Source organism: Callorhinchus milii, unplaced genomic scaffold (assembly GCF_018977255.1).
Source record: "Callorhinchus milii isolate IMCB2004 unplaced genomic scaffold, IMCB_Cmil_1.0 Scaffold6, whole genome shotgun sequence".
Taxonomy (NCBI): Eukaryota; Metazoa; Chordata; class Chondrichthyes; order Chimaeriformes; family Callorhinchidae; genus Callorhinchus; species Callorhinchus milii.
In genome coordinates this window covers 865,460-883,176 of record NW_024704747.1, presented here as the reverse complement: position 1 = coordinate 883,176, position 17,717 = coordinate 865,460, and the positions used below count along the sequence as shown (strand labels likewise).

The following is a 17,717-nucleotide window of genomic DNA, read 5'->3' as shown; positions in this document are numbered from 1 at the left end:
AGTGAGACAGACACAGACAGACAGACAGTCAGGGGGTGTGGGCTCAGATTTGGTTGGAGCCACAATGTGATGGCGGCTGCACAGCGCCGCTCTCTCTCTCTCTCTCTGTGCTGTCGGCAGTTGGTTGGACCCAACAGTGAGGTCATGGACAACATTTGGAGGTGTAGAGGGTGGGTTTGAGGAGCAGGAACTGGGAGAGGAGCCTCCAACCCCACAACCCCACACAGGACCAGACACAGCCCCGGGCTGGGACAGGAGAGCACAGACACAGGCACAGACAGAGGCACAGACACAGACACAGACAGAGGCACAGACACAGACAGAGGCACAGACACAGACACACAGAGAGCATTTGGTCTCCAGTGAATGGAAAGGGTGACATTAACTAACAATGAACGAGAGAAGGGGAGACCTGGCAATGTGGGTGAGTACAGGTTTGCATCTGCATTCACACAAATACAGCTGTTTATAGTGTGTGTGTGTGTGTGTTTTGGAAGCATTTGTGTGTGTCTGTGTGTGTGTGTGTCTGTGTGTGTCTGTGTGTGTGTGTGTCTGTGTGTGTGTGTATGTGTCTGTGTGTCTGTGTGTGTGTGTCTGTCTGTCTGTGTGTGTGTGTGTCTGTGTGTGTCTGTGTGTGTGTGTCTGTGTGTGTGTGTGTCTGTGTGTGTGTCTGTGTCTGTGTGTCTGTGTGTGTGTGTGTGTGTGTGTGTGTCTGTGTGTGTGTCTGTGTGTCTGTGACAATCTCTTTTAACAATGGAGGGAATAGATTTTTTAAATTCCATTTCACTCATAAAATATACATTCTTTACAAGATACCGCATTCCGTGAAGCGCTTTGAGACGTCTCGAATGCAATGATTATTGTTATTATTATTATTATTATTCCACCCCTTTAAATCAATGCTCGGTTGGGTTGCCATTGATGAACAGTATTTTGGTCAAATTGGATTGATTCCGTGTAGCCAACAGTGTATTGTTTGTGATGGAATATCTCTAATGGGAAGGGGGGGGTTTGTGAGATGGGGGAATGGGGAGATTATGGCTTATATTGAAAGCCACTGAATCTATATATATACATATATTTCTGGTCCTGAGTATTTTTGAGGATGAAATTGATGGAGGTGCTGTGTTGTGTAACAAATACAGAGGCTGGAGAATTTCATAGGGGGACAGAGAGGGGTGGGGGGGGGGAACATAATTCCAATTAGATGGGGTTCTTTCAGGGAGGGTGGGAAGAGAGAGTGAGAGAAAGAGAGAGCGTGAAGGAGTGTGTGCGCGCGTTTTATTTACATTAAAAACAGGACTTCACATCAAAAATAATCCACTGTATTTGGTTCCGTGTATCAGGCGATGTGGGAGCGAACGGGAATGTCGATTTTTATTTGTTTGTTGAGAATCCTGTTATCGTTTGCACAGCAAATATCCATCTCTTGGCCTCTCAATCTCTTTTGTGTTGTGTTTTTTCTCTCTCTCTTCCCACACCTCCCTCCCTCTCCCTCCCTCCCACTCACTCACGCTCTCTCTCTCTCTCTCTCTCCACACCGCCGCCAAAATATTAATTTTTTAAAAATTATGTAACTGAGTAAAATTATTTTACAGGAGCATAGAGAACGATCCGAGCGTGAGAACAGAGAGAGAGAGAGGGACCTTGTAATAACAGGCGGTTTAATAATAATAACCCTCGCATCTCATACGGCGCCTTATCCCGTCGTTGAGACGTCTCAAAGCGCTTCGCAGGATACACTGTAAAGTGTAGTGACTGTTGTGTTTTGTGGACGAAACGCAGCAGCCAATTGCGCACAGCAGCGTCCCCCACAAACAGCCGTGGATTGAATGACCACATTATTTTTTTTTGAGGGATTATTACCCCCATAAAAGCCAATCGGCTAACAACCGGGTTCCTATTTACTGCTGGTAAACAGAGCCGTGTCGCCGATGTGATACGCCGCTATATCAAATGCAAGGATTATTATTAATAAAATAAGAATCAAATACAATTTACATTTACAGAAGTCCCGAGAGGGGCGTCTCGAAGCGCTTCCCGGAGCTGGACGGGCAAACCCGGGGCTAATTTGCAGAATTCTTAAAAGGGTAACGGGAAATGAACGGAATTCCTCGTTTTCCGATCCGGAAGAAGATTGGGTCGGGCGGGAATTCCTCCGGGATCGGAGTGACGTGCTCCCAGATCCAGGAAGGAATCCCCTCCTGTTGCCTGGTTCAGGAATACCGTTAAGGAACACCGCACGTTAGTTAGTTAGTCCCCTGATAAAGCAAGGGCTGAAGGCTTGGGCGCTGATGCGGGGAAACGTAGACCAGAGTCTGAAGAGTGCAGGGGATGGAGAGAAGGATAATAACAATATTAATAAATAATAAGAAAAAAATTGGTCACTCAAACCACAGCCGTTTGCGGGGGACGCTGTCATAACATGATAATGATAATAATAATACTCCTTGTGTTTGATACAGGTTCTTATCACGTCAAAAGTCTCAAATACGACAGGGTGTCATTTCTTTCCCTAAAGTGTAGTGACTGTGCGTTCTGTGGGCGAAACTGGCTGCCAATTGGGAGGGATAATTACCCCCTAGAAAGCAATCTGCCAGTTGACTAACAACCAGGTTCCTACTTACTGCTGGTAAACAGAGGCGTGTGTGTGGAGTGACCCGGGTCCTCTCGCTTGCGAAGCGAGTGCTCCAACCACTACACTGCAGGACTCCGCCAACACAGCACCTCGCACAGGACAGAGGGAATCACTGTGTCTGTAGGCTGTTATAGTCTTATTGCTCCTAACAGGTCGAGCTGTTCCCGTCATCTGCCCTCTAACTGGATTCAGTTTGGTTTTAATGCTAATGGAGTCTTTTATTTTTTGGAGTCCTGTAGCTCAGTGGTTAGAGCTCTCGCCTCGCAAGCGAGAGGACTTGGGTTCACTTTCCAGGCAGGACGAAACCTTAGGCAAGTTCCCTTACGCCACACGCCTCTGTTTACCAGCAGTAAGTAGGAACCCGATATTTGGTTGATTGACGGATCACTTTTCCGGGGGTAAATAATCCCTCAAAAAAGAATAATGATTTGGTCACTCAATCCATGAATGTTTGTGGGACGCTGCTGTGTGCAATCGGCTGCCGCGTTTCACCCACAAACTATACAGTCACCGCACTTTACAGTATATTCTGTGAAGCGCTTTGAGACGTCTTGAAGACGTGATAAAGCGCTGTATCAAATGCAAAGATTATTATTATTAAAGGGAGCGATTGGAGAATTGTCTGGAATGAATGAACAGGAGGATGACAGGTGTTTGTTTTATCCTCACCTGAACCCACGCAGAATTAGTTCCTCCAGAACCGTGAATTAATGAGTTTGAAGGCCAGAGTGTGACTCATTGTCACTGAATATTTAACCAATTCTGCACCTGATCACAAGCTTTGGAAGAAAGAATTTGCATTTCATGGAGTCCTGCAACTTAGTGGTGAGAGCATTTACCTCGCAAGCGAGAGGACCCGGGTTCGATTCCCGGCAGGACGACACGTTGGGCGAGTTTCCTTATTCCCCACACCAGCAGTAAGTAGGAACCCGGTTGTTAGTCGATCGGGGTAATAAAAAAATTGGTCACTCAATCTATGACTGTTTGTGGGGACGCTGCTGTGCACAATTGGCTGCTGCATTTCGCCTACAAAATACACAGTCACTCCACATTACAGTGTATTCATGTGAAGCGCTTTGAGACGTCTCGAACGACGTGATAGGGCTCTGTATCAAATGCAAGGATTATTGTTGTTATTATATTCGGATGCCCTGGTTCAAGATCAGACCCTCTGCTTCCAATGCCCCCCCTCCCCCCCCCTACCCATTGCTCGCCTCTCCAGACGCTTTCACAGTTAATGGATGTCATTTGGAGGCTGAAAGGGAGAGAGAGAGTGTGTAACAAAGAACCAATTGTCATGGTTATCGACTCCTGTTCACGTGACAGCTCCAGCTGTGTTGCTTGCCTCACACTCAGGACACCAGACACAGCAAACCCAACGCCCATTGACCTGGGACAATGTGAAGCGCTTGGAGACGTCTCGAAGACGTGATAAGGCGCTATATCAAATGCAAGGATTATTATTATTTCACTCCTGACCCCCCCCACCCCATGTTAAAGATGAGAGAAAGATGACCCTTCACAGCCCCCCCCTCACTCGGCTGGTTCAAACATCTGACAAGCTTTCCTCGGGGTAATAATAATAATAAGCCTTGCATTTGAAACAGCGCCTTATCATGCCATTGAGACGTCGCTCAGAACTTCACAGAATATACTGTGAAGTGCGGTGACTGTGTGTTTTGTGGGTGAAACGCGACAGCCAATTGTACACAAACAGTGGATTGAATGAACAAAATATCAGAATTTTTGGGGCAAGGGATTGTTACCCCCAGAAAGCTTTCCTGCTTAGCACCTGGATCCCCTTTACCGCTGGTAAACAGAGGTATGCGTGAAGTAAGGAATCTTGCCTCAGGTTTCGCCCTGACCTGCCCGGGAATCAAACTCTGGTCCTCTCGCTTGAGGGGGTAACAGGACATTGTGAACACTCAGTGCATCATATAATAGCATTGCCTTAGCCCTTTGTATGTGCTTGAGATCTGATAAGTTAGCTTAGCCAAGAGGGAGGGAGTGGGGGTGACTCACCAACAAACCCTGCGGGGGTGGGTAGAGGGGCCGGGGGGGGGGGTTGCGGGGGAGGGGAGAGAGTTCCTGCCAGGATTTAGTGCTCGCTGTGCGTCTGTGGTGTACACACAGCAGATTGAGTGTGAGAAGATGTGAGTTGGCTGGTGACTGCATGACTGGGCTGTGTGATTGTTCGTGGAATCCCAGAGGAACGTGGCTGCAGCTGAACGCGTAGGAACAGGAGGAGGCCATTCAGCCCCTCGAGCCTGTTCCGCCATTCTATCAGATCATGGCTGATCTGTACCTCAACTCCAATTACCCGCCTTTGCCCCATATCCCTCGATCCCCCGACCTGACAAACATCTATCACCTCAGTCTGGACAATGTGACTGGATCCAGCCATAATCCCCAGCCTTTTGGGGGAGAGATCGAGAGATTCCCACTGGTCTTTGGGTGAAATAAAGGAGAAAGTTATACAATAATAATAATCCTCGCATTTGATATAGCTCCTTATCACGTCTTTGAGACGTCTCGCAGCGCTTCACAGAATACACTGTAAAGTGTAGTGACTGTGTATTTTGTGGGCGAAATGTGACAACCAATTGTGCACAGCAGCGTTCCCACAACCAGCCGTGGAATTGAGTGACTAAATTATTATTATTTTTGAAGAGATCCGCCAATCAACTAACAACTGAGTTCCTAGTCACTGCGAGGTAAACAGAGGCGTGCGGAGTAAGGAATAATGCCCCAGGTTTCGCCCTGCCCGGGAATCAAACCCAGGTCCTATCACTTGCGAGATTTATTCACTTTACAGTATATTCTGTGAAGCGCTTTGAGACGTCTCGAAGACTTGATAAGTCGCCATATCAAATGCAAGGATTATTATTATTATTATTTATGACTGAATCCGTTACAAGGTACAGAGCCTTGTAATCAGAATCGAGCTCAGAGGTCAGGAAGCATTTCCTCACGGAGAGAAAGAGAGACAGAGAGCTGGGAGGATGTGACCAGCTCTACCCCACAGAGCTGTAGAGGCGGAATCAATAGGGATGTTATAAAGAGAGGAAGACAGAGACTCTGTATTTGTGGAGTCCTGCAGTGTAGTGGTTCGAGCACTCGGCTCGCCAGCCAGAGGACCCGGCTTTGATTCAGTTCAGTATATTCTGTGAAGCGCTTTGAGACGTCTCAACGACCCGATAAGGCGCTGTATCAAATGCAAGGATTAAATACATATATATTATACATTATCAAAAAATGCAATTATTATTATAATATACCTTATACTAAGGGGTATAATAAGTGGACCTGGTATTGAGATTAAAATAGTGCTAACACGCAAAAGGACACCTTCCCCCCTCTCCCATTCCCCCTCCCTCTCCCACTCCAGACATTGTTTTCCATGTGAGTTAAGCCGGAATGTCACAGCTGAAGCTTTTCCTTTTTATCTGGGTTTGCCATCATGTGTCTGACTCTCTCCAGCAACAATTATCAATAGAGCCCCTGACCTTTCCCATCCATTCAACACTGCCCTTGAACTCCCTCTGAGGTCAGAGAGACACTTTCTCACACACACAGTGATGCACACACACAGTGATACACATACTGCACACACAGCGTCGCACACACACAATGATGCACACACACAATGATGCACAGTGACACACACACACACACACACATACAACCCACCCAATACTGATGCCCACCACACCTATTTATTTCTAAGTGCTGACGTGTCTCATTGGCACATTGTGTTCAGTGGGACTGTATACATCCTATGTGCATCTGGCCTCACTCGCAAAAGCACACAGTCACTACACTTCACAGTAACAAGCCTGCGAAGTGCGTCAAGGAGTCCTCCAAACTCTTAACGGAGCGGCACGATCGTGCTTTTCCCGCTGCTTGCCCAGCTAGGACCATCCGATCTGTTAGGGCTTTGGCTTGCAGAGCTGGGGCTGTGCACTGCGGACCTGCTTGCCCCAGGAACCGGACTGGAGAGACCATCGCAAAGGCTGGGTTCGATTCTGACGTTCCGTTGCCAGGCATGTCACCTTGGAGCCGTTTCAGCTCCGAGGAGACCCCACTTAAAGGGGAGCCCCACCTATCATTGTCTGGTCAATGCTGCAGTTCACTAATGGAACAGACTCTCTAATGTGATCAATTAGAAAGGATTCACTGGCAGACTCTGAGCTAATATCCTCTCGTACCTAATTATATCTTCCTTGTTCCGGCTGCTTCTCTCTATTGCTTATCAGCAATTAAACAACTCAGCAATTAACAGATATCCGCCCCCCACCCCCCGCCTCACAATTGTACTCCACACGGCGGACTTTAAGATCGCAGTCCAGGTTGATATTCCAGCGCAGAGCAAAGGAGAGCACTGCAATGTCAGAGACATCGTCCTTTGGATGAGATGTTAAACCTCACTCCTCATATCTGTGCCCCGTTCAGGTGGATCTTAAAGATCATTTTCATATAATAATAATGATGAAACCTTAGGCAACTTTCTTTACTCCACACGCCTCTAGCAGTAAGTTGGCGGATTGCGTTCCGGGGATAATAATCCCTCCAAGAGAGAAAACAAATTTGGTCACTCGATCCACATCTGTTTGTGGGACACCGTGTGTGCAATTGGCTGCCGGCTTTCGCCCACAAATGCACAGCCACTACACTCTACTGTGTATTCTGTGAAGCGCTTTGAGAAGTCTCAACGACCTGATGTGAGAAGGCGCTGTACCGAATGGATTAAGGATTATTAATGCTATTATATTGTAATAATGGTTTTCCTGTACGCAGGAAGTGACGATGACAGTGGCCATTTTACAGGAAAAGGCAATCAGCTGCACTTCCTGTGTCTGCGTGGTACACCAGAAGTGACACGGGAGATGGTGACCATTTGGGATTTGAGCCCTATTGTAGCAGAAGGTTTGGGTTTAAGGACCCCAGACAATAATTAGCAGCAGGAAGTCCACCTGCCTTGTTTATGAGCCGATTTCCTCTTGAGGCCGAGGAGAGAGAGAGCGAGAGTGGCAGCATTTAATCTGCGCTGAGATGAATGCCGATGAACACTAACTTGCTCTGCCAAGGAAACATTAAGCAGAGATTTCTCACAATCTCTCTACATGGCAGACGATGAGGGCTCAGTAATTCTCATTCCGAGCACAGTTCCGAGCAGTTAATCTCCGTACAGACAGCTAAACAACAGCATCGCTGGACATGACTGTGAGCAAGAAATCCCAGTGTTGATATGAATATAGTATAATAATATATTTAGAGGAACAGGAGTAGGCCATTCAGCCCTTCAAGTCTGTTCTGCCGTTCTATAAGATTATATTATAATAATTTCACCCACAAAATACACAGTCACTGCAGTTTACAATATATTCTGTGAGGCGATTTGAGACGTCTCAATGCTACATCAAGCGCAAAGATTATTAGTATTGATATCAATAAAATAATTACCTTACATTTGGTATACAAGGACATCCCAAAGTGCTTCACGAGATATACTGTAAAGTGGTGTGTATTTGTAGGTGAACGATGCAGCCAAATCGCGCACAGCAAAATCCCACAAACGGCCATGAAGTAAGTGACCGATTTTATCTGTGGGATTGTTGGCCAGGACACCGCGAGTGAGAGAGAGAGAGAGAGAGAAACTCCCTTTATTTCTGGAATAGCGCCGCGGGATCTTTAACGTCCACCTGAACAGGCAGGTGAGACATGATGGGGAGAGAGCAGGGAATGGGGTTAGAGTAGAGAGCTCCAGTGGGGGAGCGAGCCCCAGCACAGACACGATGGGGAGAGAGAGAGAGAGAGCAGGGAATGGGGTTAGAGTAGAGAGCTCCAGTGGGGGAGCAAGCCCCAGCACAGACACCATGGGGAGAGAGAGAGAGAGCAGGGAATGGGGTTAGAGTAGAGAGCTCCAGTGGGGGAGCGAGCCCCAGCACAGACACCATGGGGAGAGAGAGAGCAGGGAATGGGGTTAGAGTAGAGAGCTCCAGTGGGGGAGCGAGCCCCAGCACAGACACCATGGGGGGAGAGAGAGCAGGGAATGGGGTTAGAGTAGAGAGCTCCAGTGGGGGAGCGAGCCCCAGCACAGACACCATGGGGAGAGAGAGAGAGCAGGGAATGGGGTTAGAGTAGAGAGCTCCAGTGGGGGAGCGAGCCCCAGCACAGACACCATGGGTGAATAGCTGTAATTTTTTAATGACACTGAACTGCTGCAATTATGAAGACTTCCTCTAATGGCTGGTGTCTTGGGGGAGCTCTCTCTCTCTCTCTCTTTCTGCGAATAATTACATAATGCCTAAGTCTCGACTGGTTGTCTACCTTGTCATAGTCATGAGGTGTAGTGCTTAGAGCAATTGCCTCACAAGCAAAAGGACCCAGGTTCAATTCCTGACCAGGGCGAAACCTTCGCCAAGTTTCCATGCTCCACACACCTGTTTGGGTTAGCAGTGAGTAGGAAACCCGCTTGTTGGTCAATTGGCGGATCGTCTTTCCGGGGGTAATAAGCCCTAAAAAAAATAATGATTTGGTCACTCAGTCCACGACTGTTTGTGGGACACTGGCTCATGGGACAATTGGCTACCGCGTTTCGCCCGCAAGATACCCAGTCACTACACTTTACAGTACATCTTGCTTTGAAACGTCTCGAACATGTGATAAGGCGCTGTATATATGAAACGCTCCGGGACGCTACCCCGTGTGAAGGGCGATATATAAATGCAAATTGTTGTTGTTGTATATCAAATGCGAGGATTATTATTAATATTAATATTATTATGCCGGGAGCTGACCGTGTGGTGGAGGTTGCTGTGCGGGGCGGTTGCTAGTGACTCTCTTTCCTATCCGATGGAAAGCAGATTAAGTTCAGTGCCGACACCATCTGTCGTGTGTTTAATGCCCTTGTTTTGGAAGGACGATCCTAATGTGATTAACCTTGACGGGTGCTCCCTTTGTTAACCCTCTCCTGCCCTCAACCTGAGCAGGGGCTGAGCTGATGCCTCTAATGCTCCACTGCTCGCCTGTGTTCGTGGAGTCCCCGTAGTGTAATGGTTAGCGCACTCGCCTCGCAAGCCAGACGATTCCTGGGCAGGGTGAAACCTTAGACAAGTTAGTTTCCTTACTCCGCACACACCTCTGTTTACCAGCAGTAATAATCCTTGCATTTGACACAGACGTCTCAAAGCGCTTCACAGAATATACTGCAAAGTGAATTGACTGTGTATTTTGAGGGCGAACGCGGCAGCCAATTGCTCACAGGAGTGTCCCCACAAACAGTCATGGATTGAGTGACCACATTATTATTATTAGTCTACTGCCGGATCACTTTCTAGGCATAATAAACCATCGGGGAAAAAAAATTACAGAACATTCTGTGAAACGCTTTGGTTTACTGTATATTCTCTAAGACGCCTCAATGACATGAAAAGGGGCTATATTATTATTATGATTATTATGATTATTGCGCTGGAGGAGCAATCTATATTAAGGCTGAGAGAAGCCGTGCACGCAACAGATTAGACACTTAACGGTGGGCGAGGGATGGAAATATTGTCAGCCTGAAGCAGTAATGGTCATGTGAAATGCTCAGCGATCGATAGACACCCAACCAGCTGTGGCCAACCTCCACCAGCAATCACTCCAGCAAACGACTGCTTTCTGTACATCAGTGATTAATCTGCCTTCCAGGCTCATTGTTATGCTCATCAAGATAAAGGATGTCAGCACCAGATAGATAAAGCTCCCTCTGTGCTCCCAATGTCAGGGTTAGAGACTCAGCAAAGCTTCCTCTTACACTGACACTCCCACATCAGTGACAGCACAGGTTACAGATGGAGATATCCTCATTTCAGTCTTAAACAGATCCAAAGTTAAGATTGAATTTTAAAAAAGTTCCGTGACGTGCTTGATGGGCTGAATGGCCTCCTCCTGGTCCTGTTTTCCTTTCGGCCTATGAGGACGAGTGGGAGAGTGAAAGCTGCTGGGAGTCTGGGCTGGGGAGCGGAATCCAGATCAACATTGACCCTAATCTACTCACTAACCAGATCAGGGTCAAACTGCGCTTTTGGTCACACTCGTACCCCCACCCTCCCTGCCCTCCACCCCTCCTGATCCCAACCCTCAGCTCGGGTCCAAATCCTTGACCGTCCAGTGCCTTGGGACGTCGTCCTGACATGAAAGGCGCCGTGTGAATGTCACCTGTTGTTGTTGTTGTTGTTGTTGTGATGCTCCGTGAGTGTAAGCCATCAAACAGTTAATTTAATCATCTTAATTAGAAGAATAACGAAGTTCTTCATTACTCCGGGGTCCACGAACACGCGAAGACTTTGATAAATATCTTTATTCTCGTTTTACTACAGTTGTCGCCAGCTGATGTTGATCAGCCCCAATTAACTTGTGCAAATTTATGCTAATTTGTGCAATTGAATGATTCGCCTCCTCCCCCCGCACACAGCCTGTAGACGTGGTGTAGAGAAGCGAGGAACGTAGGAAATGGAGGAGGCCTTCAGCCCCTCGAACCTGTGCCACCATTCTATTAGATCAAGGCTGATCTGTACCTCAACCATATTTACAGATCAGTCAGATCAAGAGAAGCTTCTGGATTGTGGATCTCATAGATGGTGTCCTGTAGTGTAGTGCCTAGCACTCTCGCTTTGCGAGCAAGATCAGCCGGGTTCGATCCCGGGGTGGTGGGTGAAATCTTAACCTTACTGAGTCTCTAACCCTGACCTGGGAGTGTGGACGCACAGCATAGAGGAGCTTTACTGTGTCTCTAACCCTGACCTGGGAGTGTGGACACACAGTGTAGAGGAGCTTTACTGTGTCTCTCACCCTGATCTGGGAGTGAGGACACACAGTGTAGAGGAGCTTTACTGTGTCTCTCACCCTGATCTGGGGAAGCCTTTGTCAAATTTCCTTAATCCACAGGCCAGTTTACCTAGCTGTAAGTAGGAACCTGGTTGTTACTCGACTAGCGGGTCGATCTCCGGGGGTAATAAAAAAAATTGGTCACTCGATCCACGAATACGGGTGGGACACTGCTGTGTACAATTAGCTGCACCGTGATAAGGTGCTCTATCAATTGCAAGGATTATTATTATTATTCTCTGTTGGCGATTGCTGTCAGAGATGTTGTCCTTTTCAGATGAGAATTAAACCTCACTCCCTGTCTGTGCCCTATTCGGGCGAATGTTAAAATTCCCGCGACACTATTGGGAAAAGAGAAGGGAGTTTCTCTCTCCCGGTGTCCTGGCCAACAAATCCCCAGATTATTCGCTTGTTGACCTAACAGCTGTTTTGGGGAGTAAATGCCAACATGTATTTCCTGACAAATAAACAGTCACTACACGTGACGGGAATGAAACGTCTCGACCTGAGACGGGTCAAGGAAAAAGTTCTCGTCGCTGAGCCGGGGCGCAAGGTTTCTGGCACAGATTGACTGCTGGGTTTGTGCACAACATTCACGTTGCTCTTCAAAGCTCTTCAAAGGGTTGGTGAGATGCCATGTCGTAAGCAGGACAGCTGCAGGAAGTCACCACAGTTGGGTATCTCCACCTGGTGGCCTGACTCGGACATGTCACTAATGTTCGACCCTTTCGCCTCATCCTATTTCCACCCGGTGGACGGTAACGGACGCGATCAGGCGCTATATCAAAATTTGCAAGGATTATTACAACTGTGTTGCGTTCAGCCCAGCGTTCCAGGAGACGGGAATTCTCAAGACGTTTGGAAGCTCTGATCTCCAGACGCTCTGAATGAGATGATCGTTCTCTTCCCGTTCTCTGTAATCTCTGGATTCTATCCTAATGGCTTCTTACACACAAGCAAGGTTCCCCCCCCCCAGCCCCCAAGACACTGTGGCAGGGCTGCAGCTGTGTTGAGATAGTTACTAACTCGTCCTCAACTCAGCCCGGCTCCTCCACTCGCACGCTCGCCTCTGAGTTGGGAGGTTATGGGTTTGAGCCCCCCACACCCCACCTTCCCCACCTCTGGCAACCTCTCCGCTCAGCGGTCTGCTCTGCGTCCCCCCTTCTGCTCCATCATTATGGTCGGACTTTCAGCCTCTCTGCCCCCACCCTCTGGACCTCCATCCCACAGTCCCTCCGCCTCACCCTCTCCCTTACCTCTTGCCCGTCTCAAGACCTTACTCTTCATCCATGCCTTCGGCCATCCACCCCTCCTGATCCCAACCCCCAGCTCGGGTCCAAATCCCTGACTGTCCAGCACCTTGGGACGTCCTCCTAATGTGAAAGGCACCGTGTAAATGTCATGTGTTGTGAGACATTACTGAACCGTTCTCATTTGCTTGTTTGTTTTTCAGGCACCGTGGGATTGAATGGAAGGTGATCCTTGAGCCAGCCTCGAGCTTCCCCCCCCGCCCGCCTGCCCAACCCCCAACTCAGCCCGGCCTCTGCCCCCTCCCAGAGAAAGCCATGACCTCCACACTCCGTGCTCTGTACACTGCCCGCTCCCCCCTGGGAGCCAGCCCTCTCAGCCCCCACTCCTGTGAGAGGGAGATCGACAGGAATTATGACATCGTGCTATCCGTGGTTTGTGCCATGTGCTGTCTCTTTGGGGTAATTTACTGCTTCTTTGGTGAGTGTTCAACAGTGGGTGGGGCGGGGAGGGGGGTGGGGGGGTAGATTCACCGTGTGTCTTGAAAGGCGCTGCATAAATGTAATTTTACTTTTGTGTGCTTGTGACTCTTTCTCCTTCTCCACTCTCTTTCCGCACTCTTTCTCCGCTCTGTCTCTCTCTCCACTCTCTCTTTCTGTAACGCTCTCTCTCTTTCCCTATCTCCGCTCTGACACTCACTCTCCCCTCGTTCTGACACTCTCTTTCTCCTCTCTGACACCCTCTCTCTCTCTCCGCTATCCGCTCTGACACACTCTCTCTCTTGTTCTCTCTCCGTGTCTCCAGGCTATCGCTGTTTCAAGGCTATCATGTTCCTGACGGGATTGATGTTCGGTTCCATCGTCATCTTCCTGCTGTGCTACAAGGAGCGAGTGCTGGACACACAGCTGAGTGTCGAGGCCAGTGTTGGGATTGGGCTGGCCATTGGCGTGCTGTGTGGGCTGGTCACCATGCTAGTCCGCAGTGTGGGCCTGTTCATGGTGGGCCTGTTGCTTGGGCTGCTGATTGCCGTGGCGACACTGGTCGTCATGGAACAGTTTTACCACCCCCGCACTGTTTGGGTGCCCATCGGCCTGCTGCTGGGCACCGGAATGCTCTTTGCCGTGCTGACGCTCCAATGGCAGAAGTTCTTCACGGTGCTGTCCACCGCGGCCTTCGGCAGTGCCATAATGACCGTCACAGCTGATTACTTCATCGAGCTCTCGCTCCTGGTTCACTACGTCTACCAGCGCTTGAAGGTGGCTCCACCGGAGCCCATCTGCTGGTACAGTTGGGTCATCCTCGGTGTCTGGCCGGTGCTCACCGCCCTCGGTGTCCTGGTCCAGTTCAAGGTCACGGCAGAGGGTTACTCTCACACAGAGGGTACGTCAATGCAGCTCTCTACTCTCATCCCATTCCCTGCTCTTTCTCTGTTGCCCCCACTGGAACTCTCTACTCTAACCCTGTTTTCTGCTCTTTCATTCTGTTCTTCAATATTGTTTGGAAATATTTATCGACCTCTTTGTTGGCGGGATGGGGGGCGTGGAGGGTGGGAAGAGTTGAGTTTGATTTGCCATTGAAGGTCCATCTTCGGGCAAGTGTGCGGAAAGGCAAAGTCCTGGTGAGAGAGAAACTGACTGTGATGCTCTTTCTCTGTGTCTTTCTCTCTGTTTTTCTCTTGCGCATTTCCTCGGTGGCTCCAGTGATTATCAGCCGACAGCAGAGGAGAGTCCAGCTGATGAGAATCCGACAGAAGGAGGAGAAGAGGAAGAAGAGAAGGAGACATCACCGAGCGTACCAGGAGCCGGGGTACCGGAGAAAGCCTAACCCAGTGAGACGATACGATGGAGACGTGCTTTCTCCGGTGAGTCCCTAAGCTATCTTAATTCCCATCACCAAGGTAACCAACTGGTACACTCTCATCTTCATATCTGTTTTTTCTTGCTGCGATCGGTGTGAATGAGCGCCATCATTTTCATAATAATAATCCCTGCATTTGATATAGTGCCTTATCACTTCTTCGAGACGTCTCTAAGAGCTTCACTCAATATACTGTAAAATGAATTGACTGTATATTTTGTGGGTAAAATGCGGCAGCCACAAATAGCCATGGACACGATGGGGTAGATAGAGAGCAGGGATTGGGATTAGAGCAGAGAGCTCCTGGTGGGGGGGTCGAGCTCCAGCACAGACATGTGGGGAAGCGAGCAATAGTTCAGACACGAGGTGGGGAGAGCAGGGAATGGGATTAGAGTGGAGAGCTCCAGTGGGGAGCGAGCCCCAGCACAGACATGATGGGGGGGAGAGAGAGAGAGAGCAGGGAATGGGGTTAGAGTAGAGAGCTCCAGTGGGGGAGTGAGCCCCAGCACAGACATGATGAGGGGAGAGGGAGGAGGGAATGGGGTTAGAGTAGAGAGCTCCAGTGGGGGGAGCGAGCACCAGCACAGACATGATGGGAAGAGAGCAAGGAATGGGATTAGAGAGCTTCAGTGGTCGGGGAAAGGAGCACCAGCACAGACACGATGGATCGAAGAATAATAATAATAATCCTTGCATTTGCTATAGGGCCTTATCGGGTCTTCAAGACGAATGACCTTCTCCTGTGCTATAAATGTTGTGTGTTAGTTGTGCACAATGGAGGTAACTGCGTGATAATCTAGAACATCCCTCTTGGTTCCAGAGTTACATCCAGAGTTTCCGAGACCGCCAGACGGTGACCTCGCTCAGCAGTCTGAACACAAACACGCACACGGTCATTGACATAGACTACGAGTGTGGCTCCACCGTACCGCTGACTGCTGCCGCCGCTCCAGCCGTCCGCGTGTAGGGGAACAGACAAAGGGACCGCGTTTCGTTCTGTGTTTTTATCTTCCCGACGCGATGCCCGGGAGAGAATCGAATCAGCGGCCATATGGGTGTGATTCTGTGTTCAACAAACATCCTCTCATCTCCTCCTCTGGAAACTTTTCTCCCGGACAGCACTCGCCTTTTCTCCTGCTCCTCTCCCCCACCCCCGACCGCTGCTCGTCTGCCTTCGAGAAAGCAAATGACATTGAGACATTGAGAAGCGAAGGCGGGCAGGGACTTGGGAGAGTGGTTGATGTGATGAAGGCAGCGTGGGTCGATGTCCTCCCATCTTATCTCTCACCCGTCGAGTGTAAATGAAAGCATGGAGCCTCATAAGTAATTGCTGGACTTCAGTGCCGAGGGACGTGTGTGCTCCTCTCTGCCTTCTGCCTGGCAGCACAGAACAATGCGATGCTTACCCTTTGCAGAACTCTACAGGAGATGGAAGCTAGGAGCCCCATCAGGTCACGGGGAGAGGAAGGGGTGAGATGGGGGGGAACCTCACTCCCAGTGATTGGAGATATGTGACCCAGCAATCGATACCGCTGGTTATTTTTCTTCCTTCCTCCCTCCTTACTCCCTGCCCTCCACCCCCCCCCACCCCCCAAACTTCCGACAGACAATTCTGCATGCAAGGAGCTACTCTGTGCGTGTACAAAGCAGTACAAAATGATCTGTGAAGAAGATTTTAAAAAAAAGTGAATCTTTTTTTTAAAAAGAAGAAAAAAACTCCCATCTGTTTGTCTTAACGTTAACGAGATATTTCCGTGAGCTGTGACATTGGCGCATCTGTGTATAAAAGTATCAACATCAAGATTTCATTCTATTATTAACTAGGAAAGGAGGGAGGGAGATGGAGGGATGTATTGTGGACGCATGGGACTCTCTCCTCTCCTCCAGTCTTTGGGGGAATTTGTGCGACACAATGTGGACGGAATGGCGTGCCTCGCAACTGCTCTATTGTGGGATGAGGTCCTCTTAAAATGGTAGGCAGTGTTAGTTGGGGAAGAGAGTTACTTTGCATGTGGGGTCGCTGTGTTTACATAGGGAATGGTTGTGTTGGTGGAGGAGGGGGAAGTTGCCCAAGATCAAGACAACAATATGGGTAAGCAAGTTCTCCCCCCGTTTTACCACACACACCCTCGTCCACACGCCAGCTCCAATGAGCGAAAATCTGCCAACCTCAAAGTAAATTTCTGATGACTGAAATTCCAATGGCCAGCATTGTGGTTGGTATTATTTGGAAGGGTGAACCTCAAGGTCCAAGAGAATCTTCCAAGACCTGGTTGCTCCCGAGATTGGACTTACAGACACTCTGGGGATATGTGTGCATCAGGCCCCAAAATTCCACCTGGAATTCAACCCGACCCATTTTATCTTAAGAGTTCAAAGTGGCCCCAACATTGCAGAAACAAATTCTTGAATCCTGCCTTGATTTGAAAGCCATTTTTCCCACTGTTCTTAAAAAGAAGCCAGATCCCCAATTTTGCGGCTGGATTTAAGAATTCTTCAATGTCTCTGCGCCACCTTGGAATTTTCGGACTAATTGGTCTCACAGGCAAAGAACGGGTGAAATTTTGGGGCCTGCGATGGTGAGAAGAGAGCGCCTCTGATTTTAAAAAAATGTCAGTGCATCTGAGGAGGATCAGTGGCTGGAAGGACAGCCATTGCCAAGTTCTCTGCAGTGGGCAAGTTGAGAAATTGAGTCCTCGCTCTCTCTCTGCTGTGTAGAATAAATGGGTGAGCCGGCACCAACAATATGAGCAGTGCGACACACAATGCATCCCTCCATCCCTCTGTTCATTTTTGTAGGTATCAGCATGCACTGTTTTGAGACGCGTCGCTGGGTTCCGAGACGCTCGTGGAGTTAGCACTTCTTTGTCAATTGTGTTTAGGTCTGTCTGTCTAACTTTGTTTTTTGAATGTGCCAAAATACTGGAAATAGTGCAAATGTTTACTAAATGTCCATTAAAAAATATTATTTATTTGAACTACCGTCTGGCTTGGTTGAATTTCTACAGATTAGCCCAGAGTGTGGGAAAGTACATGGTCAGGAAAGAGCATTTCAATCTGTTTCCTCTGGTGGGTGGGGAATCCAGAACAAAGGGGGGCA

General features: G+C 48.7%; 1 protein-coding gene across 2 annotated transcripts; it reads left to right on the top strand.

Annotated features, from left to right (window-relative positions):
* The first annotated feature begins 320 nt into the window (after nt 1-320).
* Nucleotides 321-16,182, top strand: LOC103189655 (transmembrane protein 198-B). 2 transcript variants are annotated; one of them, XM_042336044.1, is made up of 5 exons: nt 321-424; nt 12,966-13,240; nt 13,565-14,140; nt 14,461-14,621; nt 15,438-16,182. In XM_042336044.1, the coding sequence occupies exons 2-5, from the start codon at nt 13,078-13,080 to the stop codon at nt 15,582-15,584; spliced, it is 1,047 nt and encodes a 348-aa protein (XP_042191978.1). In that variant the 5' UTR covers nt 321-424; nt 12,966-13,077; the 3' UTR covers nt 15,585-16,182. The 2 variants fall into 2 exon arrangements, with proteins under 2 accessions (XP_042191978.1, XP_042191979.1); XM_042336045.1 differs by having other exon boundaries at nt 14,461-14,657; nt 15,438-15,498.
* Nucleotides 16,183-17,717: the final 1,535 nt, after the last annotated feature.